General features: G+C 43.0%; 1 protein-coding gene across 1 annotated transcript in view; it reads right to left on the reverse strand.

Annotated features, from left to right (window-relative positions):
• EFHC2 (EF-hand domain containing 2) overlaps positions 1 to 17,654 on the reverse strand; it is a 200,634-nt gene extending 182,980 nt beyond the window's left edge. Inside the window, exon 1 of the mRNA XM_043569816.1 lies at positions 17,561 to 17,654. Coding sequence (XP_043425751.1) covers positions 17,561 to 17,602 — 42 coding nt within the window. The 5' untranslated portion in view covers positions 17,603 to 17,654. The remainder of the gene's footprint in view (positions 1 to 17,560) is intronic.
• Positions 17,655 to 24,393: the final 6,739 nt, after the last annotated feature.

A 24,393-nucleotide genomic window follows, 5' to 3' on the forward strand; every position in this document is an offset into this window, starting at 1 on the left:
ACAGCAAAAGCGGCTATATCAGTATCTGATATACTAGACTGCGGGGCAAAGAGAATTACTAGAGAGAATAGAGACATTTACAAGGATAAAAGAATCGATCCACCAGAAAGACACAACAAACTTAGATGTGTGTGCACCAAGCAACAGCGCCTCAAAATAGGTGAAGCAAAACCGATAAAGAGGAGAAATAGACAAATCCACAGTCAGAGCTGGGGACCGCAACCAACACATATGACCAACGACAGCAGGATACATACCCTTCTCAAGTGCACCTGGAACATTCACCAACACAGACCGCATCCCGGACCCTAAGAGCAGCTTTGGCAAACTTAAAAGAGTTAAAATCATAACCGCTGTATTCTCTGCTGATAATGGAATCAAACTAGAAATCGAGAACAGAAAGACAACAGGGAAAAAAAATCTCCAAATATTTGAAAATTCAACAACACTTTTAAATAGTGTATGGGTCAAAGAGGGAATCTCAAAAGTAAGTTTAGAAAACACATGGGGCGCCTGGGTGGCGCAGTCGGTTAAGCGTCCGACTTCAGCCAGGTCACGATCTCGCGGTCCGGGAGTTCGAGACCCGCGTCGGGCTCTGGGCTGATGGCTCGGAGCCTGGAGCCTGTTTCCGATTCTGTGTCTCCCTCTCTCTCTGCCCCTCCCCCGTTCATGCTCTGTCTCTCTGTCCCAAAAATAAATAAACGTTGAAAAAAAAATTAAAAAAAAAAATAGAAAACACACGGAACTGAAAGAAAATGAAAATACAACCTATCAAAATATGTGGGATGCAGCTAAAACAGCGTTGAGGAAATTTAGCACTAAATACTGGTGTCAGGAATTAGGAAAGGTCTTGGGCGCCTGGGTGGCTCAATGGGTGAAACGTCCGACTTCAGGTCAGTTCGTGATCTCGTGCTTTGTGGGTTCGAGCCCCGCGTCAAGCTCTGTGCTGATGGCTCGGAGCCTGGAGCCTGCTTGGGATTCTGTGTCTCCCTGTCTCTCTGCCCCTCCCCTGTTCACGCTCTCTGTCTCTCAAAAATAAATAAGCATTAAAAAAAAAAAAGAAGAAAGAAAAAGAAATGAAGAAAGGTGTCAAATCAATACCCTACGTTCCTACTTCGAGAAACTAGAAAAAGAACAGTGAAATAAAAGCAAGCACAAAGAAGGAAATAATAAAGATTAGAGCAGAAATCAGTGAAACTGATAAAAATAGGAAAACAGAGAAACATCCATCAAATACAAAATTTGTTCTTCAAAAAATACTTATTAGTGGGGTGCCTGGGTGGCTCAGTCGGTGAAGCATCTGACTCTGGCTCGGGTCATGATCTCACGGTTCGTGGGTTCGGGCCCTGTGTCGGGCTCTGTGCTGACAGCTCAGAGTCTGGAGCCTGTTTCAGATTCTGTGTCTCCCTCTCTCTCTCTGTCCCTCCCATGCGTGTGCATGTGCACTCGCTCTCTCTCAAAAATAAATTTAAAAAATTTTAAAACAAAATAATAAAAAAATACATATTAGTAAAACTAATCTCCAGCAAGACTGAAACATTTTTCAAAAGAGTTAAGATACAAATCACCAATATAAAAATGAAATAGGGGTTATCTTCACAGATGCCATGGCCATTAAAAAGATAATGAGGGAACACTCTGACCAACTTTACGCACATAAATTCAACAACTTGAAAAAACGGAACCAGGGCACCTGGGTGGCTCGGTCAGTTGAGTGTCCTATTCTTGATTTCAGCTCAGGTCACGATCCCAGGATTGTGGGATGGAGCCCCGCGTCGGGTTCCGTGGTGAGCAAAGAGCCTGCTTAGGATTCATTCATTCATTCATTCATTCTCTCTCTCTCTCTCTCTCTCTCTCTCTCTCTCTCTCTCTCCCCCTCTGCCCCTTTCCCCAGCTTGTGCTCTCTCTAAAATAAAAAAACATAAAATAGGGGTACGTGGGTGGCTCAGTCAGTTGAGCGTCTGACTTCGGCTCAGGTCATGATCTCACAGTCTGTGAGTTCGAGCCCCGTGACGGGCTCTGTGCTGACAGCTCACAGCCCGGAGCCTGCTTTGGATTCTGTGTCTCCCTCTCTCTCTGCCCCTCCCCCACTCACACTCTGTCTCTCTCTCTCTCTCTCTCTCTCTCTCTCACACACACACAAATAAACATTAAAAAAATTTTTTTTAATAAAATAAAATGGAACCAATTTCTCAAAACCATAAACTACCAAATACAGTCAAGATGAAATAATCTGAATAGTAACCTCTAAAGAGCCTGAATTTATAGGGTACCTGGGTGGTTCAGTCAGCTGAGTGTCCGACTTCAGCTCAGGTCATGATCTCAGGGCTTGTGAGTTCGAGCCCCACACTGGGCTCTGTGATATCAACACGGAGCCCACTTCACTTCCTGTCTGCCTCTCCCTCTGCCCCTCCCCAGCTCCTGCTTTCTGTCTCAAAAATAAATAAAAACATCAAAAAAAACAATTAAAACATGCAAATAAAATTTAAAAATAAATTAATAAAGAGCCTGAGTTTGTAACTAATAGCCAAAACACAATAATAAATAACTAAGGCCAAAAAGCAACCCCTATGCCCCGCTGGCTTTACTGGAGAATATTTAAACAAAAATTAGCACCAATTTTGTACACTGTCTTCCTGAAAATAAGGAGGAGGGAAGTCTCCCCAATTCATTTTATGAAGTCAGTATTATCTTGATACCCAAACCGGAGAAACAGTTCAAAAAAAAAAAAAAAAAAGAAAACTACAGACCAAAATCTCTCATGAACATAAATGAAAAAATCTGCCACAAAGAAAAAAAAAAAAAAAAAAAAAAGCAAACGGAGCCTGGCACTGTATAAAAGAATTATACACTATGACCATGGGATATTTGTTATGCAAGGCTGGCTAACATTTGAAAAAAAAAAAAAATCAATGTAATCTACCATATCAACAAATAGAAAACTCAAATGTTAGTATCAATTAATACGGGTTAAACACATTCGATAAAATCCAACACCCATTCATGATAAAGACCCCCCAAAAGTTAAGAATACAGGGGAATGATTTGATAAAGGGCATCCACAAAAAAACCTATAGCTAACATCATACTTCATAGTGAAAGACTCAATGTTCTCCCAAGATCAAGATCAAAGGAAAATGGGTGACGGGCATTGAGGAAGGCACTTGTTGGGATGAGCACTGGGTGTTATATATGTAAGTCACGGATCATGGGAATCTACTCCCGAAGCCAAGAGCACGCTGTCTACACTGTATGTTAGCTAACTTGACAATAAATTATATAAAAAAATAATAAAGTCAAATTTTAAATTAAAAGTTTTTTTAAAGAACAAAAAGCAAGAATGTCTGCTCTCATGCTCTGATTCAACACATTATTAGAAGTTCTACCCACCATGAAAGGCAAAAAAAAAAGTAATAATGAAGGGATACTAGCTGGGAAAGGAAGAAAAGGAATTGTCCCTATTTGTAGGTGACAAGATTGTTTATGTAAAAAACAATTCACGGAATTTACAAAAAAAGAAAAATTCCTCCAAGTAATAATTGAATTCAGCAGGGTCACAGGATGCCAATCGACACACAAAAGTCAATCACACTTCTATATGCTAATGCTGGACATATGAAACAAATTTATTTTTTTAAGTTTATTTATTTATTTTGAGAGAGAGAGAGAGAGAGAGAGAGTGTGCACAGGAGGAACAGAGAGAGAATCCCAAGCAGGCTCCACACTGTCAGCACAGAGCCCGATGCCGGGCTTGAACTCATGAACTGTGAGATCACGACCGGAGTCCTAATCAAGAGTTGGTCAAATTAACCAACTGAACCACCCAGGCACCCCATGAAACGGAAATTTAAGACACGATGTCATTTACATTCTCTCCAGAGAAAAATGAAATATGCAGCACATACAGGATCCGTGGGTTGAAAAGTACAAAATGCTGGTGAAAAAAATCAAAGACAACCTGAAGAAATGGAGAGACGTAGCAGGCTCACGGATGGGGAGACTCTACGTAGTAAAGATGCCAATTCTCCCCAAAATGATCTAGAAGTTTACTGCAATTCCTATCAAAATCCCAGCAAAGTTATTTGTAGACACAGACAAGTTTATTCTCAAATTCCTACGGAAGGTACGGGCTCTAGACCCAGAAGATACTTACGAAAGAAAAGCGGAAGGAATCACTATAACCTGATATTAAGGTTTACTGTATTACCATAGTGATCAAAACAGTACGATTGGCAGAAGGGTGGACACATAGACCAACAGAACAGAACAGCGAACGCTCCAAAATGCTCAAACGAGTTTTCACAAAGGTGCAAAGCACAATTCAATAGAGGAAGGATAACCTTTTCAACAAATGGTGGAGTAATTAGATAACCGTGGCCAAAATGAAACGGATCATGACCTAAACATCACACCGTATACAAAAATCAACTCGAAATGGATCACAGCCTTGAAGAGAACATGTCAAACTATGAAAATTTTAGGAAAAAACATAGGAGAAAATCTTCAGAATCCAGAGCTGGGCAGAGAGTTCTGAGACTTAACGTCAAAAGCCTGATCCATAAAAAGAAAAATTGATAAATTGGACCTCATCAAAATTAGAAACTTTTTTGCTATGCAAAGAGACAGTTAACGGGATGAAAAGACAAGCTACAGACTGGGAGAAAATATGTGCAAACCACATCTTAGATGAAGGGCTAGTATCTAGAATATATAAAGAATTCTCAAAGCTCAACAGTGAAAACACAATCCAATTAGAAACAGGCAAAAGATATAAACAGACATTTCACCAAGGTGGATACACAGATGGAAAATAAGCACATGAAAAGATATTCAACTCATACATAAGCCATCAGAGAAATGCCAATTTAAGCCCACAGTCCGATATCCCTACACTGCCTATCAGCTAAAATAAAAAACAGTGACAACACTAAATGCTGACGAGGATGTAGACAAACCACATCACTCACGTGCTGCTCTTGGGAATGTGAAATGGTACACATACTCTCAAAATTAGCTTGGTAAGTTTGCTTTTGTTTTTTTTTTATAAAACTGAACATGTAATTACCGTATGACCCAGCAATTGCACTCTTGGACGTTTCTCTCAGAAAATGAGCACACGTGGGGGCGCCCGGGTGGCTCAGTCGGTTAGGCGTCCAACTTCGACTCACGTCATGATCTCACGGTTTGTGAGCTCGAGCCCCGCGTCGGGCTCTGTGCTGACAGCTCAGAGCCTGGAACCTGCTTCAGATTCTGTGTCTCCCTCGCTCTCTGCCCCTCTCCCGCTTGCACTCTGTCTCTCGCATTGTCTCAGCAATAAACATTAAAAAAAAAATTTTTTTTTAAAGAAAGAAATGGAGAACAGATTAGTGGTCGCCAAGAGTCAGAGATATCAGCATGGGGGGTGGGTGGGGGAAGGGAGTTGGCAGTTGATGGGAAGGATGTGGGTGGGGGTGGGTGGGGTTATCAAAGGGCAACAGGACGGATCCCTGTGATGATGGAACTGGTCTGTATCTTCCCTGTCCGGGTGACCACAGCAACCTACACATGTGATGAAACGTATAGACTAAATGCACAGACGCAAATGAGTATAAGTAAAGCTGGGGAAATCTTTTACCTTCTAATGTTTATTTATTTATTTTTTTTGGGGGGGGGGGGAAGCGGAGAGAAAGAATCCCAAGCAGGCTTCGCACTGTTAGCACAGAGCCCAACATGGTCCTTGAACTCATGGACTGTCAGATCATGACCTGAGCCAAAATCAAGAGTCCGGATGCTTAACCCACTGAGCTGCCCAGGCACCCCGAAGCTGGGGAAATCTTAAGATCCGTGGGTTATCGGAACGTTACTATCTGGTTGTGCTATTATACTACAGTTTTTTGCAAAACGTTACCAATGGGAAACTGAGTAAAGGGTACACGGGATCCCTCTTAGAACTACACGTGAACTGGGGCGCCTGGGTGGCGCAGTCGGTTAAGCGTCCGACTTCAGCCAGGTCACGATCTCGCGGTCCGGGAGTTCGAGCCCCGCCTCGGGCTCTGGGCTGACTGCTCAGAGCCTGGAGCCTGTTTCCGATTCTGTGTCTCCCTCTCTCTCTGCCCCTCCCCCGTTCATGCTCTGTCTCTCTCTGTCCCAAAAATAAATAAATGTTGAAAAAAAAAAATTAAAAAAAAAAAAAAAAGAACTACACGTGAACTATTATTTCTTAGAACTACACGCGAATCTAGAATTTCCTCAGCAAAAATTTCAATTAACAATAAAACCAAGGAGAGGGTCCACTTCCCTTGGTGACTAGGAAACATCCCACACAGGTGCCTTTGTATAAAGCATGAAGTATGAACATGAACACAGACGAGCAAGAAAGGATTTAAGTCTCCCCCAAATGAGATGGAAATAGTCCCATAAATGATAAAACCACCATTTCTGTTTCAACTGCCAAACTCATGTGATGAACAACAGGTAGTCTAACTTAACTGTAAGCCATGTGAACCGACCTGTTCGCCCCCAAAACTCTAGGAACGGTGACCATCCCCTCCTTGGGGATGAAGCGCAGGGTTAGTGTGGGCTTCAGCTGGCCACGCCGGTCACTTTGTCACAGTAGAGCATTTCCAGGTCGAATTCAGGTATCTGAGGGCCTGGTTAATGAGGGAGGGAGTGAAAATGCCCACCTCCCACTTCCTTATGCTTCGGGGACGCCCTCCTCTCCAGAGCGGGCTCTGCCCTCTCTACGGCTATAGTCACAGGATAAACTTTACATTTGCACTCGTGAGGATCTAGAATCCTGTCGTCGGGTGACTGGCCTCTTAAGGGGCCCTGCCTAAATGAATGCTCAGGGGAAAATGTGCGGCTTCCAGAAAAAGCCAAACTGGAGGCCAACGAGGAAGAGAGAAGTGTCCCTCTGCATGGCACAACGGGCCACAGGAGAGGCTTTGAGTCACAACTTGTACCGGACATTTTCATGCTCTCCCGGCCGCTTTGTGGAAGCCCATTTAAGCCACAAAAGCCAAGGACTTTCTTCCCCGCTTATATTTACTGTTGCTAAAATAAGAAATGCTCTGGTCCGGAGCGGAAGACACAAGCAAGAAGCTAATTCCGGAGGGGATTCTCCCAAACTGCGACGATGCCTTCGGGCTTTTAGGCATGGCTGCTACAGGTGGACAGAGGCAATCGACACGCACCTTCTAAGGGTAAGGAAAGGCGACCCGAAGAGCAATCGAGCACAGTCTCTTCGGTCAGCTGAGGAATGTCACAAAAGTTTGTGAGCTCCCCAAAGCCATTATTTACTGCTTTTTGTCTTTCCCAGGTCCAAAAATAGATGGTGAAAAATCAAGTTCCCAATACCCCTTTGGCAAAGGAGACCGTGTGACTCAAGACGTAAGGGGGAAATCTACTGGGGGTGGGGGGTGGGCAACACTTTGTTTTCGGATATAAGAGTCTTTTTGCCTCCCTCTCCTTCCTACTGGTCTTGAACATGGTTATGAGAAGTTGTGATGGCTGGAGCTGAAGCAACCACCTGGCAACCATGAGGCCACAGAGCCGGGAAAGCAAAGCCAACCTTCTAATGATGACAGAACGGAGAGATAAAAAGAGTCTGAGCCCTTCATGACATTCATCAGCCACTGCCCAAACCTAAAACCGCCACACCCCTAGAGTTCTTCCAATGAGAAAAATCGATTTGGCTTAAGCCACTGTGAGTCAGGTATTCTGTCAAGGAGAGAGCCCAAAGGATCTCTCCCAAGTGACACAGCTATAAAGTCCAGAACAGAATACAAAAGCGACCAAAGTTACGTGTTTGATTCCCGAAGAGGCAGAGTGACTCTGATTCCCGAGCCCCAAATGAACAGTTAGGAATAGCGCTGGATGTCTCTCATCGGTCTGTCCAGCGATTCCTTGCCACCGATTCCTTTCTTTGGCTATTTATTTTCTAACCGTTTTATTGAATTATAGTTTATATACCATAAAGCTCACCCATTTAAAATACACAACTCAATGGAGTTTAACTACAATTACACAGTTGTGCAAAGTTAGAAACACTTTCATCATCCCCAAGAGAAACCTCATTTCCATAAGCCCTCACTCCCATTTTATCCCCTCCTCCCCCCCCCCCCCCCGCCCACTGGCCTAGGCAACCAACCACTCATCTACTTTCTGCCTCTACAGATTTGCATATTTTGCACCTGTCACATAAATGGGATCATACAACACGCAGTCCTTTGCATACGGTGTGCGGTGTGTTTGTGAGGTGCATTCACGTCGTAGCACGTGTCAGTAGATTGTTTAAATATTTTGAGAGAGCACGAGAGAGGGAGGGGCAGATGGAGAGGGGAAAAAGAATCCCAAGCAGGCTCCACACTGTCAGCACAGAGCCTAACATGAGGCTTGATCTCATGAACCGGGAGATCAAGAACCTGAGCCAAAATGAAGAGTCGGATGCTTAACTTACTGAGCCCCCCAGGAGCCCCATGTATCGTTAGTTTTGTAGCCGAATAATATTCCATTGGATGGATAGGCCACATTTTATTTATCCGTTCATCAGCTGACGGACATCTGGCTTATTTCTACATTTTGACCATTACGAATAATGTTGTTATAAACGTTCACGTTCCCTTTTTTCTTTTTTTGTAGATACAGGTTTTCTTTTCTCGTGGATATACACCTGGGCGTGCTACATCATATAGTAACTTTAGGTCTACTTTTTATGTTTTATTTATATTTCAGAGAGAGAGAGAGAGAGAGAAAGAGAGAGAGAGAGAAAACGCATGACAGAGCATGAGCAGGGGAGGGGCAGAGAGAGACGGAGACAGAATCCGAAGCAGGCTCCAGGCTCTGAGCTGTCAGTAGAACCCCACACAGGGCTCAAACCCATGAGCAGCGAGATCATGACCTAACCCGAAGTCGGATGCTTAACTGATAGAGCCACCCAGGCACCCCAGTAACTATCCGTTTCAACTTTTGTCAAACCACAGACTTTTCCGTGGCAGCAACACGATTTTATATTCCTACCAGCAACTCACGAGGATTCCAGTATCTCCACATCTGTCACCACTTGTTACTGTCTTTTTTTTTGTTATACCCGTCCTAGGCGGTATAGAGTAATAATAGCTCACGGGGCTCTGAGTTACAGAATTCAGATATAGACACCCCGGGATTAGAATTCAGCCCTCTCTGACTCCAAAGCCTGTGCCCTCCTCCCTTCCCACCTTTATGATACAAGGGAATATTGGTTGCTTTCTTCCCTGCACTTGATTTCATTGTGTGTGTGTTGCTCTCATCACATATATACTTTGCAGGTATTTTCTCCCATATCGTAGGCAGCCTTTTTACTTTTTCAGTCATTTCTTCTGAAGCACAACTTTGGCTATTTATTGCAGCAATACTCATGATAGCAAAAGACTGGGGAAAAAAATGCAACTACACATCAAAAGGGGATGCGTTGAGTAAACCCTGGTATGTGCACACAACAGAGGACTACGCAGCTGCGAATGGAGTATACACCATTATAATTTGCTGTTTTAAAACAAAAAATAAAATAAAAAATGGAAGTTTTGGGTTAAGTCACTTATAGAGAGAAGGGGGGAGATAGCAAGATTAAAGGAACAGGGATAAAAGCTGTACTTGTCTAAATGCACCTCACTTTGTAAATTTGACTTTGAAACCCTATAAATGTTTTCGTATTACACCATAATAAAACAAAGTTCTTAAAGTTAAAAAGCAACAGCAAAACAGAACAAACAAACCTAACTGGGTACTGAGCTGGTGACCTAACCATAATTATCAGGAATCATTTCAGTGAAATTAAAACCCACTGGGGCACCTGGGCGGCTCGGTCGGTTAAGCGTCAGACTTCGGCTCAGGTCACGATCTTGTGGTTCGTGAGTTCGAGCCCCACATCGGGCTCTGTGCGGACAACTCAGAGCCTGGAGCCTGCTTCGGATTCTGTGTCTCCCTCTCTCTCTGCCCCTTCCCCGCTCACACTCTGTGTCTCTCTCGGTCTCAAAAATAAACAAACATTAAAAAAAAAATTTTTTTAAAACAATAATTTGGGGCACCTGGGTGGCTCAGTCGGCTAGTTAAGCATCCGACTTTGGCTCAGGTCATAATCTCAAGGTTCACGGGTTTGAGCCCCACGTGGGGCTCTATACTGATGGCTCAGAGCCTGGAGCCTGCTTCAGATTTTGTGTCTCCTCCTCTCCCTGCTCCTCCCCTACTCGCACTCTGTCTCTCAAAAATAAATGTTAAAAAAAATAATAACAGGGGCGCCTGGGTGGCACAGTCGGTTAAGCGTCCGACTTCAGCCAGGTCACGATCTCGCGGTCCGTGAGTTCGAGCCCCACGTCAGGCTCTGGGCTGATGGCTCAGAGCCTGGAGCCTGCTTCCGATTCTGTGTCTCCCTCTCTCTCTGCCCCTCCCCCGTTCATGCTCTGTCTCTCTCTGTCCCAAAAATAAATAAACGTTGAAAAAAAAAATTTTTTTTTAATAAAAAAAAAAATAATAACAACTTGACCATACATTCCTAATGCAATATATAAAACAAAAGAACTACAAAGATATCTGAAACCATTTCAAAACTCAAATTGTTAATAATGTTATTATTGATCAGAAACTATTATATGGATGTATATCCTTATGGTAGAATAAAGTAAGAAAATGATTATGCTAACATCCTTATGAATCAAGATTCTCAATATAAGTAAAAGAAATACAGAATCAAAGAAGTTAAATAAAAACCTTATAATCCTTCATTTGCATTGGAAATATCAGCTTGGATTCATGTTGTATCTTTAAAAATGTATGCATATTTTCTAGCCTTGTTTTAAGAGAATGAAAATTCGAGCCACAGACTGGGAGACAATATTTGCTAAGCACATATCCAACAATGGACTTGTATCCAGAATGTTTAAAGAACTCTCAAAACTCAGGACACCTGGGTGGCTCAGTCGGCTGAGCATCGAACTCTTGATTTCAGCTCAGGTCATGACCTCCAGGTTGGAAGGTTCGAGCCCCACGTTGGGCTTTGCGTTGACAGCACAGAGCCTGCTTGGGATCCTGTCTCCCTCTCTCTCTGCCCCGCCTTTACTCAAGCTCGCTCTCTCTCTCTCTCTCTCTCTCTCTCTCTCTCTCTCTCAAAATAAACTTTCAATAAATAAGTCTTAGGCTAGGTTTTTATTCCTATCGCTTTGCCATATGGTTTCAGTAACTTATTTAACACTGTCAATGTGTTTTCATGGTGTAAACAGCATTAATTAAAATGAATTTACAACCTTCATTTAAAGTAAATCAGCTGAGCCTACTTTTTAAAAAAGTAAACCCCATCTCAGATTAAAACCGTTATTGAACAGAAATGTATTATGCTGCCTTATGAAATTTTTTAATGTATAAAAAGGAAAGAAACGTAAGTAAGCTAAGCTTGATCGCGTATTTGCTTTTCAAGAAAAACTGGTCATTTTTAGCTTTAAATAGGAAGGAAAACGGCTTTTGCTCATCCCATGTACCACATATCAAACCTTACTAGGGCCCTCTACAGTAGAAACTACTTGGATAAGGGAAACAGGGGAAAGAATCAAGTAGGAAATTTTACAGTAAAGAAAAAGCCCCTAAAGTTTCCTCTACGATGCTCCCCACCTTCCATTACAGTTGGCATCCTTTGCAGGAAAGGGAAAACCACACAGAGCAGGTAAGTGGACTGAAATCAACAAATCCACAGAAACTGACTAGCCTTTACAGAGAAGAGACCATTATTACTGCATCATTTCATCAACAATTCATGGATCATGCTATCATACCATGGGCTGTACAAATCACTTGTACACAGGAGTCCCCCCAGAGCTGAAAAGGTAAAAAGATTCAAATCTGGGAAGATCACAATGTCTTTGAACTAGATAAAGGTGATCGTCGCAAAACATTTGGTGAAGGCATCAAATGCCACTGAATGGTAGGTACACTTTAAAATTGTCAGTGGTTAATTTTATATGAATTTTGCAGCAATTGAAAAAAATCTAACTAGGATCTGTTGAGGCTTCCTAAAGGGTAAGAGACTAGATCTGGCCTAGAAGGAAACTGAACATCTGAATTTAAAATAGAGACAAGAGGGGCGCCTGGGTGGTTCAGTCAGTTAAGTGTCCAGTTTCAGCTCAGGTCATGATCTCATGGTTCAGGAGTTCGAGCCCCACGTCAGGCTCTGTGCTGACGGCTCGGAGCTTGGAGCCTGCTTCGGATTCTGTCTCCCTCTCTTTCTGTCCCTCCCCCACTCACACTCTGTCTCAAAAATAAACAAACATTAAAATAAAAAAATAAAAAAAAACAAAAAACAGAGACAAGAGAGGCACCTGAGTGGCTCAGCTGGTTGAGTGCCCGGCTTCAGCTCAGGTCATGATCCCACCGTTCGTTAGTTTAAGCCCCACATCAGGCTCCCTGCTGTCAGCACAGAGCCCACTTTGGATCTTCTGTCCCCCCTCACTACCCCTCCCCCTGCTTGTGCTCTCTCAAAAATAAGCATTTGAAAAATTAAAATAAAATAGAGGCAAGAACTGTGGAGACCGCTCTAATGAGAGAGTATTTCCCACTCTTTAACCACAATAACAAACAGGTTTTAGTGCAACCCAGTTCACACGCACACGTGTTACAGGAGCAAACGTTCATGAAACAATACTGAACTGTTCCCATGCATCATGCACTACTCATGATTTTTTATTCTTTTCTAGTCCATTTTTTTTTTAATGCTGGTCATGATTCATTAAATTGGTCTTATAACGTGACTGGCAAACTCCAATGGGCTTGGCGTCAGGTTGAGGGGTTTGCACCTGATGTAGTTTATTTTAAGGCAATCGAATTGACCACGAAGACCATAACCAGGAAATCTGTAAGCAGAACTTTGGATCGGGAAAACCCTCCACCTTGTGAATAAAGTGATTGTTTTACTATTATCTTTGTCATTGAGCTAAATTTAAATGGATTTATCTAACATCACATGATGAAGTCAATATGTATACTAGGTATTATGCCTAGTGTGCCCTTCAGCTGTTTTTTACGTGGCTAGTAAATTTCCCCAAGGTGATTTCCTTATAGATTAGTAAATAGGCGTATATTAGTCTAGGTAAAAATAAATTTCAAGATATTGCCCACACCCTTTTGTAAGAGAGGCAGGGAGATTCTGAATTTGTTTCATTCTACTGCTGTGAATTCCAATAATTTTGTTTTTCTTCTTAAGGAAACAGTTGCTGCACCATCAATTAGAAATGGACTATTTACAACAAACCCTCCCAACATGGTAGCAAGATAGCCTCATACAAAAAACACAAAGTGTACTCATTATTCATTAGGGGCATTCAGGATCAGCTATACACACATCTGTCCAAAATTCCGTGGAAAAGATTTTCAGCTCTGGCTGGAAATGTCCTTTTTAAGACCCTATTATTTTGAACAATATACCGGGAATTCTCTTCGCTCAAAATAAACCCAGCCTGTAAATTGTTGGAAAAATATACCGTGGGTCTGGAATGTAGCTGTGACCTTTCCCTAAGGTTTTCAATTAGTTCACATCCGAACAATTTCAATGTCATCAATGTGTACAAATGCGTGTCTTTTAGAAATACTTCTCGTATTTCAGAGAAAGAAATATAGGATGCACATCGCCTAGCTGTGGGCAGCAATCAATCAATTGCTCACGACTGACTACCAGCAGCTAATTAAGGGGAGAAACAAATTCCTTTTCTAATTTCTAAGAAAAGCAGGGAAAGTTAGCTTGTGTTAGAATTTTAAACCCAAACAACCAGTAATTATGCTATCTCCAGGAGGCCAAGGTTTTTCTCTTGACAATTGAATTCAGCACGCAAGACTCTGTAATAGGCACGAGGTGGGGACTGATTAAAAACGGGGGGGGGGGGGTCGGATTTGGCTCTCACTGACTTTTTGACCATTCTAGGCACCACACAATGTCTGATCTTTTAACTAAGTACAACTTTTTAAAATAACCACTTTTTGACAACACAATCCGTACCAAGGTTAGTGTAACAATTTTTTTTTTTTTTTAATGCAGCCATCTGATTTGGACACAGACAAGGACGCCCAATATACAAATACTGATTCGTTAAATGACAGCCCGAGGTATCTAGTAAGTATACGGTCATTCCCTAAGCGCGCGCTCGCACGCACACGCTCCTACTGGTCTGAGGCATCAAGTAAATACTTTTTTTCAAATACACTCGCGCATCTAGAAGCCGACCCACGTGTATTTGGATCCCTATGGCAGAGAAGTAGAGAAACTGTGTTAAAAAGACAAGACAGCAGGCCCTAAATGGAGCCGATCATGCTAAGCCCCAGGTCACGAACTGAAACTTAACTTACAGTTTGGGCTATCCCAGAAAGAGAATCTCAAACCAGCCAATCATGAATCTCCCGATCAGCACTAGTTAGGTAATCTGCCACCCCGTAAAAAGAAAATAACTTAATGGTAACCAATTCAATTTTTGCCTAGTATAACGTTCCCCTTCTGCCTATGAAACGTCTTGGTCCTCCCGGGACAGCTCTTCGGAGCTCTTTTCTGTCTGCTCAACTGGATGCTGTCCATTCACGAATCAATTGAATCGTATCCTTGAACAAATGGTTCTGGGTCAACTGAATATCCATATGGGAAAAAAATACAACCTGACCCCCTACTTCTTTTCTCTCTCTCTCTCTCTCTCTCTCTCTCTCACACACACACACACACACACACAGACACATTTTTACTAGTTAGATTAGAAATCTAAATGTCAAAGGTAAGGGGCACCTGGGTGGCTCAGTCGATTAAGTGTCCAACTCTCAGTTTCAGCTCAGGTCACGATCTCCCGGTTTTGAGAGTTCGAGCCCCGTGTTGGGCTCTGCACTGACAGTGCGGAGCCTCCTTGGGATTCTCTCTCTCCCCGACCCTCCTCTGCTCGCGCTGTTTGTGTCTCTCTCAAAAATAAATGGACAAACACAAAACTAAATAAATGTGAAAGGTAAAAACAAAATTTCCAACAGATAACACAGAAAAATACCATGAACTTGGCATAAGGAGCAATTTCTTCAAGAGGAAACAAAAACCACTAATCTAAAGGAATAATTACTCATCAAACACACCCACTAAGTAAGTGAAAACGCCAACCACAGACAAGAAGAGGTTTGCAACACAGATGTCTGACAGAAAGAGTCCTACCCAAAACCTATAGAAGTAAAAAAAAAAAGGGGGGGGGAGGGAGGGGAGAGGCAACCTAGTAGAAAATTAGACAAGACATACACAGACACTACACAAAAGAGAAATGACCGATAAAGGTGTAAATTCATGCTCAAGCTCCTTAGGAATCAGGTTGGGTGCAGATTCGCTACACTCACCGATCAAAATAAGTAAAACGTGAAAGACCAACAATATCGAGTGTTAGAATGTGGAGAGACAGGAACATAAAACGCCAGTGGATATTTAAAACGGCAGACGCACTTTGATAGTGTGTACTAAAGCTGAACGGATAAAAACCATATGATCTAGTGATTGTACCAACAGACGTGAACAACCTCTTCTTAATAACCCCAAACATACCAAATCTCTTCTCAAGACTAAAAGGAGGATATAAATGTCATACTCACACAATGGAATACTAAAGAGCAATGAAAATGTGCAAATGACCTCCACAGACAGCCGCATAAACAAATCTCACAAACAATACTGAGCTTCAAAAAACTCAAGTCACAAAAGGACACCAGACATTTATGAAAAGCAAACAAAACTTAACTGTAGGCACGGGCAGCCAGGATGGTTAACTCTGGACAGTAGGAAAGGGGTAATGACCAGAAAGGGGGATACGTAGGGTTGCCACGTAAAACAGAAGATGTTCAGGGGCACCTGGGTGGCTCAGTCGGTTAAGCATTCGACTCTCCATTTCGGTTCAGGTTATGATCTCGCGGTGCAGGAGTTCGAGCCCCGCATCGGGCTCTGCGCTGACAGTGTAGAGCCTACTTGGGATTCTCTTGCGCTCTCTCTGCTCCCCTCCTGCTCATGCATGCACCTGCTCGTGTGTGTGAGTGTGTGTGCGCGCACGCTCTAATAAACTTAAAAATACACATATATAAGATGTTCAGTTAAATTTGAATTTGAGACAAACACAAATAATCTTTTAGTATAAGCAGGTCCCATGCAGTATTGGGGACATATATTTGAATTTGCTAAATCCAGCAACGCCCGGTGAGGGAGAGGCTTTTGGAATACTAGTAATATTTTGTTTCTTGAGGTTCGTTTTGTGATCATACCATTACTTACAGTTTTTATCAAAATTACTCTGACACAGCCTGCTTCTTTACTTCTGGGATTTTTTTTTTCATGCCCTGCCTCTCTGGGGTCTGTCTTACCTGTGTGGCTGGCTTCCTCTCAGCAAAGGACAATGCTAGGCTGGAAGGCCAGCCCCTACCCCCTCAGCCAAAAAAAAAAAAAAAAAAAAAAAAAAATGCACAAACCAGTGCAAGCTGGTCCGGCCAACTGACCCGTGGAGATCAGACTCCGGTGGCCCGAAGCTCCAAAGAAAACTGGGACTTGAGGGACCAACAACTTGGAAACAGACACTTCTGAATCCATAAAGTCAAAAGGGTTTATCTCGCTTTGAAATGAACGCCTCCCGGGACGCCTGGGTGGCGCAGTCGGTTAAGCGTCCGACTTCAGCCAGGTCACGATCTCGCGGTCCGTGAGTTCGAGCCCCGCGTCGGGCTCTGGGCTGATGGCTCAGAGCCTGGAGCCTGTTTCCGATTCTGTGTCTCCCTCTCTCTCTGACCCTCCCCCGTTCATGCTCTGTCTCTCTCTGTCCCCCCAAAAAAATAAATAATGAAATGAACGCCTCCCAATTCTAAACAAAGAGAAGAACACCTCCAAGCTTGGATGCTTCCCTCTATAAAGTTTAGGATCAAATTTCACAGGCCGGCGGAATAAACCGTTTCCTACTTGTCCCCGGCAGCCTCAGAGCGCCAGGTTTCTTCGCTTTAGTAACAGTAACTGTGTTTCTTTCACACAGGGTATATTAAAGTCAGCGCCTAGGCACCTAGGCTGTGAAGCCAGGCTGCCTGGAAGAAACCCAATTTCACACCGAAACTGGGTAGCTCCGGCCTGTGAGTGAGTGACTCATCGCTCTGTGCCTCGGTTTCTTCAACTGTAAAATGGGAATAAAGATAACACCTACGCATCAAATGGCGCGTCGGGTGACTAAAGGACAACACCTGGCACTCCTTAAATGCGTAACGATGATTGTTATCACCGTCACTACCACTGGCTACCTTGGCGGGTCCTGCCAAATAAAGACTCTCCTTATGTATCTAAATGTAGTTAAAGCATCCAGATGCCAGTGGAGAGACGGGGAGGGGGACGCAGAGAGTAAGGGTTTCACCAGCCTACAAAGTTTGGTGCGAGTTGTGCCCAATCCACAGGTCGAACAGCAGCGGGAGGGCTGAGTTGTGCCCAATCCACAGGTCGAACAGCAGCGGGAGGGCTGAGTAGGGTCCGGGGAGGTGACCACACCTGGGCCCCAGATTCTGGCCAGGACCTCTGACCTCGGGCGCCCTCACTACTCACATTGCGGTTGAAGCTGTTGCCAGGCAGCAGCGGCAGGGCCATGGCTCTCGGCGTCCGAGGGTTAAGGGGCCGAGAAGACGGGGTCCTGCAGGTAGCGGCAGCGTTGTTTAAACCCCCCTTCGTTACCTAGAAACGGGAGGCGGCGTCACGGAAGGAGGAGGAGCTGCAGCAGGCGGGAGCCCTGCGGGAGCGGTAGGGGCGGGGCCGGGCGGAATGGGGCGGGGCCGGGGCGGGACCGGGCTGGAAGCTTCGCGCGCTCCTCCTCCCCCGCCCACCTTCACCCACCCAGCTGAGAACAGGTCCCCGAGGCTTTGCTCTTCACACGTGCTGTGCGCACAAAGACTGAGACCCACACCGCCCAACCCCCCCCCCCGCCCGCTGCTTTCTCGTTTAACCCGTTAATAGACCTCAGGCTCCTCCGACTCTAACCCCATTGTGTTGCCATTTGCTTATTCAATTTAGTTCAAGCACAAGAAGACTGCAGAAAACAATGGGACATCCGTGTGCTCACGGAAATGCGACACCACTTAATGTTACATTGACATCAGCTTTTGTTTTGCAGTTAAAACGATCGAGAAGAATCCAAAACCACACCCTCCACCCCTACCCCATGAAAACCCATTCAGGGGTAACCACCGTTCTCAGTCCTTCCCTCTTGTCCTTCCCTCATTTTTATACTTGATTTAAATATCTGTAAGGTGCTCGGTCCCCGGTCTAATCAGGGTCCCCAGAGACAGGGGTAGGTGGCACAAAACGCAGCCCCTGTCATTCCGTCATGCACCCAAGATTGCCCAGGCCAGGGGCTTCTTGGAATCCTCTCCCCTTAAGTACAGCCAGCCCCTCCCGGGAGTCCTACTGGTTGGACACGTTGTTATCTCTCAGTCACCACCTCCTTTGGCTCAGTTGAGGCCCCATTATTTCCTGCTTGGTTTTCTTTAAAACAACAACCACCAAACACACCAACTAACTGATCTTGCCTCTAGAGCCATCCTCTGCATAACTGGTGATGCACCTGTTAACTCTTCTGCCACAGTATTCTAGCCTTCCCACAGCCTTCAGAAGGCAGTGAAACTCCTTAGCCCCATCAGAGCCTATGTCCGGGGGGTGCCTAGCAATACCCCTCATCCCTTTCGTTGCCCCCCCTCGTCTACTCTAGCTCTGAGAAGCCACTGGCAGTTTCCAAACCAGGCTCTGCGGTTTCTCCCCTGTGGATTTTGTAAATGTCATTATCTGTGAGAAACACCCTTCCTTCCTCTTTTTCGCCTGGGTAACCCCTTCTTATTTTTCAGGACTTGGTTCAGTGGGGGAAAGAGGCATGGAAGGCTTTGACATTTCTGGGAAATACTCCTTCACCTTCTCCACTCCCCCTCCCCCCCCCTCCCGCCGGTCTGTATTAGGGTCCCAGTCTCATTGTGGCTTCTGTGGTACTGCGTTGTAATAATACTTGACTCTCTTCAAATGCCAACTTACTCCAGGGCAGGAACTTTATGTCCCGTCCTTTTCTAGTCATAGACAATGTTAACCTTCAAAATAAAAGTTATTTTACCGCCAAGAATGAGCTTATTCGGGAAAGGCAGAGAATTGCAATTTGGGACATTCTAGCGATGGCACAACCATAAGAAAGTCCAAAAAAAACGAAGAATTGGAATGTTATTTTATGGGGAAGAAGGAGGACATTGGGAGGGGTTCTTTTGAACAAAAGGTCATTGCAGAGAAGGAAGGGTTGAGGGTGATTAGAGTTTCTCCTTGACTGAGTTGCAGGGATAGTTGATTTCTTACAGGAGATACAATGTACATCTTTTCCAATATATGGAGCCTATAATTGATCATTCTTTCCGTTGAAGAGGCCTCTGTTAGAGTCTGTAATTGACAATTCCGCCTGTAATTGACATGGAGTGGTACCAGCCGCCTCCTGCAGCCTCCCAACTCCACTTTAGTGAGATTTTCCCCTACTATTTTTCACAGCATGTTCATTGTTTTCTTTACAACGTACATTATTGTTTTCTGTGTTTATAAATTTTACACCATAACTTTCTGCTATCTGCTTTTTCCCCGTAAAATTTTGGTTTTGAGATTTCTACATGTTAACACATGTAGATATATTTTATTCATTTTAAATGCATTGTATGATTATACCACAAATTACTGATCCATCTGTTGTCATCTGTTGATGTCATCTGTTAATAACAATTAAGTTGCTTTCAATTTTTCACCAGTTATCGACAATGCTGCAATGAACAACCCTCTCCTGTTCCTTTGGAGATTATCTAGGCTAATAACACCTTCAGCTTCACTAGATCTTGCTTGACAATATCCAGAATTGTTGAACCAGTTAAGAAAGTTCCTTTTCCCCCTCATTCTTTCTACAATGGTTATTAGCCAACTGTATAATTTTAAACATATCTGAGTACACGTTCACTGGTATACTGTTGTTATTTTATTTCTCCCTAATTCCTATGCAGTTGGTCATCTTTTCACATGCTTGTTACCTTCTTCAGTGGCTCATCTATTTATGTCCTTTGCTGATTTCCCTATTTGGTCATTGTAATTTTTAAGATACACATAATCTTAGGCATAGCAAATGTCTTCTCATAGTTCGTGGCTTGTTTTTAATTCCATGTACAGTGTTCTTTGTTGCACATGAATGTGTCATTTTACTTTACTCAATACATCATTCTTTCCCAAAGTGGTTTGTACTTTGTGTGAATTCAAAAAATCCTATAGAACCAAATTATTCTACATGTTCTTATAAGTATTTTTGAATATTTCTTTTTTGTTACTTTTTAAAATGAAACAATTTCAACCTAATAGAAAAAGTGCAACAGTACAAAGAACTCCTGGTTATCCTTCACCTAGATTCCCCCAATTGTTTTCCATTTTACTGTATTTGTTGTATCATTCTCTCTATATAAAGTTTTTTTCCATTTTAGACTAGATAGCAAACAGCATGCCCCTTTACTCTTGAATACTTCGGTATATATTTCCTAATAACAAGGACATTCTCTTACATAACTGAAGTATAATAATCAAAATCAGAACATTAGTATTAATAAAATGCCATTTTCTAATCTAAAATACTTTCTCATATTGTGTTGATTATCCCCAAAATGTCCCTTTTAGCAAAAAAAAAAAAAAAAAACCACACCCAATTTTTAAAAATCTGGTTCAGAATCTCGCCTAACACCACACATTAGTTGTCACATCTCTTTCTTGTCTTTAATCTGGACCACTTCTTCCATATTTCTTTGTCTTTCCTGACCTTGATATCGTTGAAGAGAATAGGCTAGAGAGTTGGTAGGATGTTACTCAGTTTAGATTTGACCAACGTTTCCTCATGAGTAGGTTTATGGCTGCTTGAATGGTTTTTTTGTTTATGGCTTTTTGACAGGAACACCCAAAGAGAAATGCCGTGTTCTTCTCAGTCATCAAACGAACAGGTACATACTGAGCATTCTAATCATCAGTGGCCAAGTTTCTCCACTGTAAAGTTACTATTCTTCCTTTCCAGTTAAGAAGAATTTTGTGAGGAGATACTTGGAGACTATGTAAATACCAAGTTCTTCATGAAACTACTAGGATCAGTTACGGGTTTTGCCCAAATCATTTATTACCATGATGCTGGCAGATGATGACTTCTTAACTCCATCATCCCTTCTGCGTTATAGTAGCTGGCGATCTACTCCGAGGAAGAAGTTTTCCTTCCTCTCCATTTATTTATTTATTCATTCATTTATATCGGAATAGTCTACAGATTCTTATTATATTCTGTCGATTATATACTGTTACTATTTTTTTAAGTTTAGTTTTGAGAGAGAGACAGAGAGAGAGAGCAAGTGGGGGAGGAGCAGAGAGTGGAGGGACAGAGGATCCGAAACATGCTCTGAGCTGACAGCAGAGAGCCCGAAGTGGGGCTCAAACTCACCAACCGTGAGATCATGACCCGAACCGAAGTCCAACGCTTAACCAGCTTAACGGACAGAGCCACCCAGGTGGCCCCTATTATTATTTATTTTAATACTACAGCTGTCCTACAGTTGGTCAGTGGGGGTCTCTCTGTCCCTCTCTAAGTGGACTCCTCTTTTTGATTGTCCCCACCATTTTTCAAGCATTTCATTGTGCTCTGTCATTACAAGATATCCGACATATCCATAAATATAGGTAGATATAGATAGGCACATATAGTTCTATCTCTTTCCATTTCTATCGATAGATAAAAATAGATCTATTAAAACCCATGAGTTTATACTGATACATCCATTTCCAATCAATACAATGCTGGAGTTTCCCCTTTCCACATCTGTAAGGCTCATCTCAAACAGTCAGAAACCTGATTCCAATTACCCTCAAAATATTTATTTGCTCATACTAAAAGACCCCCAAAGCGGTGTCAGAATATCCAACTGATGTCACTGTGAAAAAAACCAAAGCTATTAACTGGAGTTCAACATTGTTTTCAGGGTTTGCTTCTTTGTTTTTTTCTTTAGCTTTCATGGATTTATTCAACATACTGTTCCAAAATGACTCAGGTTTCATTTCTCCGTCTTCTCTTCCCCGCCTCATTTAGAGTGCTGATGTCACTTATGTTACTCTTTTGACAAATACTCTGGCTCATTCTGTTTTCACTTGTATTCCCCATCTACTCTCTTGCCCCACCCTTGTCTATTTCTTTTTTTGTCTTTCTTCTTTTGTAGTTGTTTTTCTTTCCCTTTTTCCTTTGATTAATTTGCCTGGTAGTTTCCATGCTTTTTTTTCTTTTAATTTTTTCCAAAGAACCAGGGTTTTCTTACTTTGAGCCACTGTTTTCTATTCCCAATCTCCATTCTTTTTCAGCTTTTACCTTTATTGTTTTCTTCCTGTGTTTTCTTTTGTTTTTCTTTCTCTCACATTTTACGTTGACATCATTCATTCATTTCCATTCTTTTATTTTTATTGATGTAACTGTTTAAGGCTATGAATATTCCTCTGATCTCCACTTTAAAGGTATCCATGAGTCTCTGATATTTCGTGTTTTCATTACTTGTTTGGGGGCTGTTTTGTTTTGTTTTAGATACTCGTAATATTAGATATTCGTAATATTCCCTTTCACCCAAGAGTTGTTTGATAGAAGATTTTTAAAAATTTTTTTTATATTTATTCATTTTTGAGAGACAGAGCACACACAAGCGGGGGAGGGGCAGAGAGAGAGGGAGACACAGAATCCGAAGCAGGCTCCAGGCTCTGAGCTGTCAGAACAGAGCCCCGTGCGGGGCTTGAACTCACGAACCGCGAGATCATGACCTGAGCTGAAGTCGGATGTCTAACTGACTGAGCCACCCAGGCGCCCCAGCATTTTCTCAGTGTGTGTAGTGAGGAACATAAAACTAGGAGTGCCTAGAGATGACTTTGCTTTTGTTCCAGAGAATCTGAATTGCGACTGTATTTTGAAATTCAGTCAGGAGGGATTTCTGGTCCTTGGAAATATAATAAAGAATGAAGCACTCTGATTTGAGGAAAATATAATAGCTGAAAAATTTTTTTAATGTTTATTTATTTTTGGAGGAGAGAGAGTCAGAGTGTGAGTGGGGGAGGGGTGGAGAGAGAGGGAGACGCAGAATCCGAAGCAGGCTTCAGGCTCTGAGTTGTCAGCACAGAGCCCAACGCAAGGCTCGAACTCAAAAACCACGAGATCATGACCTGAGCTGAAGTCGGACGCCTAACTGACTGAGCCACCTCGGCGCCCCAATAGAAGATTTTTAAATGTCTACTTGGAAGACCTTTTTTGGGTTTTTGTAATTCTGTTTTTATTGCACTGTGATAAAGTGTTGATGGTAATATTTTCATTGTATAGAACATATTGGTGCTTTCTTTGTGACCTAATGTTTGATCACTTTTTGTGGCTATTCCATGTGCAGTCGAGAAGGAAAGTGATACTCTCTATTATTAGGTCTTAAAGTTCAGTATAGATCAATGAGATCCATTGTACTGATGATGTTCTTTCTCGCTATGTCCTTATTTACATTTCTGCCACTTGATCTATTCTGCGCTCCGAGTGGTGTGTTAAAGTCTCCTCTTTACCAGAGGGTGGGAGGGACGCTGGTCCTTGTCTCGCCGAGTGGAAGAATGAATCTTACGGATGACAACAGAGAGTGAGCAGAGCCATAGAGTTTATTGAGGGAAAGTACAAAGCTCTCAGGAGTAGCGAGAGGGGTCCCGACTGGGTAGCCGGCGGGGATTTCTGTCCCTGGCTTTGTACTGGGACCTAACGAGAAAGTCTGTGGGACTCCGCGCAAGGTGCCTAGCTTGGGCGGGTCCGGAACACATGTATCTCATCCTCTTCTTCCCCAAACTCCGCTTCCTCAGCCTCCCACCTGTATAACTGCATCCCACCTCCCTGAGGGTCCCTTATCTCCCCCTGCCTAATGTCACCCTTTCCCTACTCACTCTTAGCAGTGTGTTTCTTTCTGTGTCCCCATCTGTACTGGCTGCCTTTTTCAGGTCACGATCTCGCGGTCCGTGAGTTCGAGCCCCGCGTCGGGCTCTGGGCTGATGGCTCAGAGCCTGGAGCCTGTTTCCGATTCTGTGTCTCCCTCTCTCTCTGCCCCTCCCCCGTTCATGCTCTGTCTCTCTCTGTCTCAAAAATAAATAAATGTTTAAAAGATGGTTACTTGGTGCGTGGGTTTTCGTAGCTGTAATGCTTACAGTGTGACATTGGCCTTTAGCATTATAAAGTATCCTTTTTTTGTGAGGTTTAATTATTTCCTTGGCTTGAATGCTACTTTGTCCTGTATCAGGGAGCACAGGCTCCACTCACTTGTTATTTCCACTTGCCGATGCCTTTATTTTCAGCCTTTCTG

This window comes from Prionailurus bengalensis, chromosome X, assembly GCF_016509475.1.
Source record: "Prionailurus bengalensis isolate Pbe53 chromosome X, Fcat_Pben_1.1_paternal_pri, whole genome shotgun sequence".
NCBI classification, from domain to species: domain Eukaryota; kingdom Metazoa; phylum Chordata; class Mammalia; order Carnivora; family Felidae; genus Prionailurus; species Prionailurus bengalensis.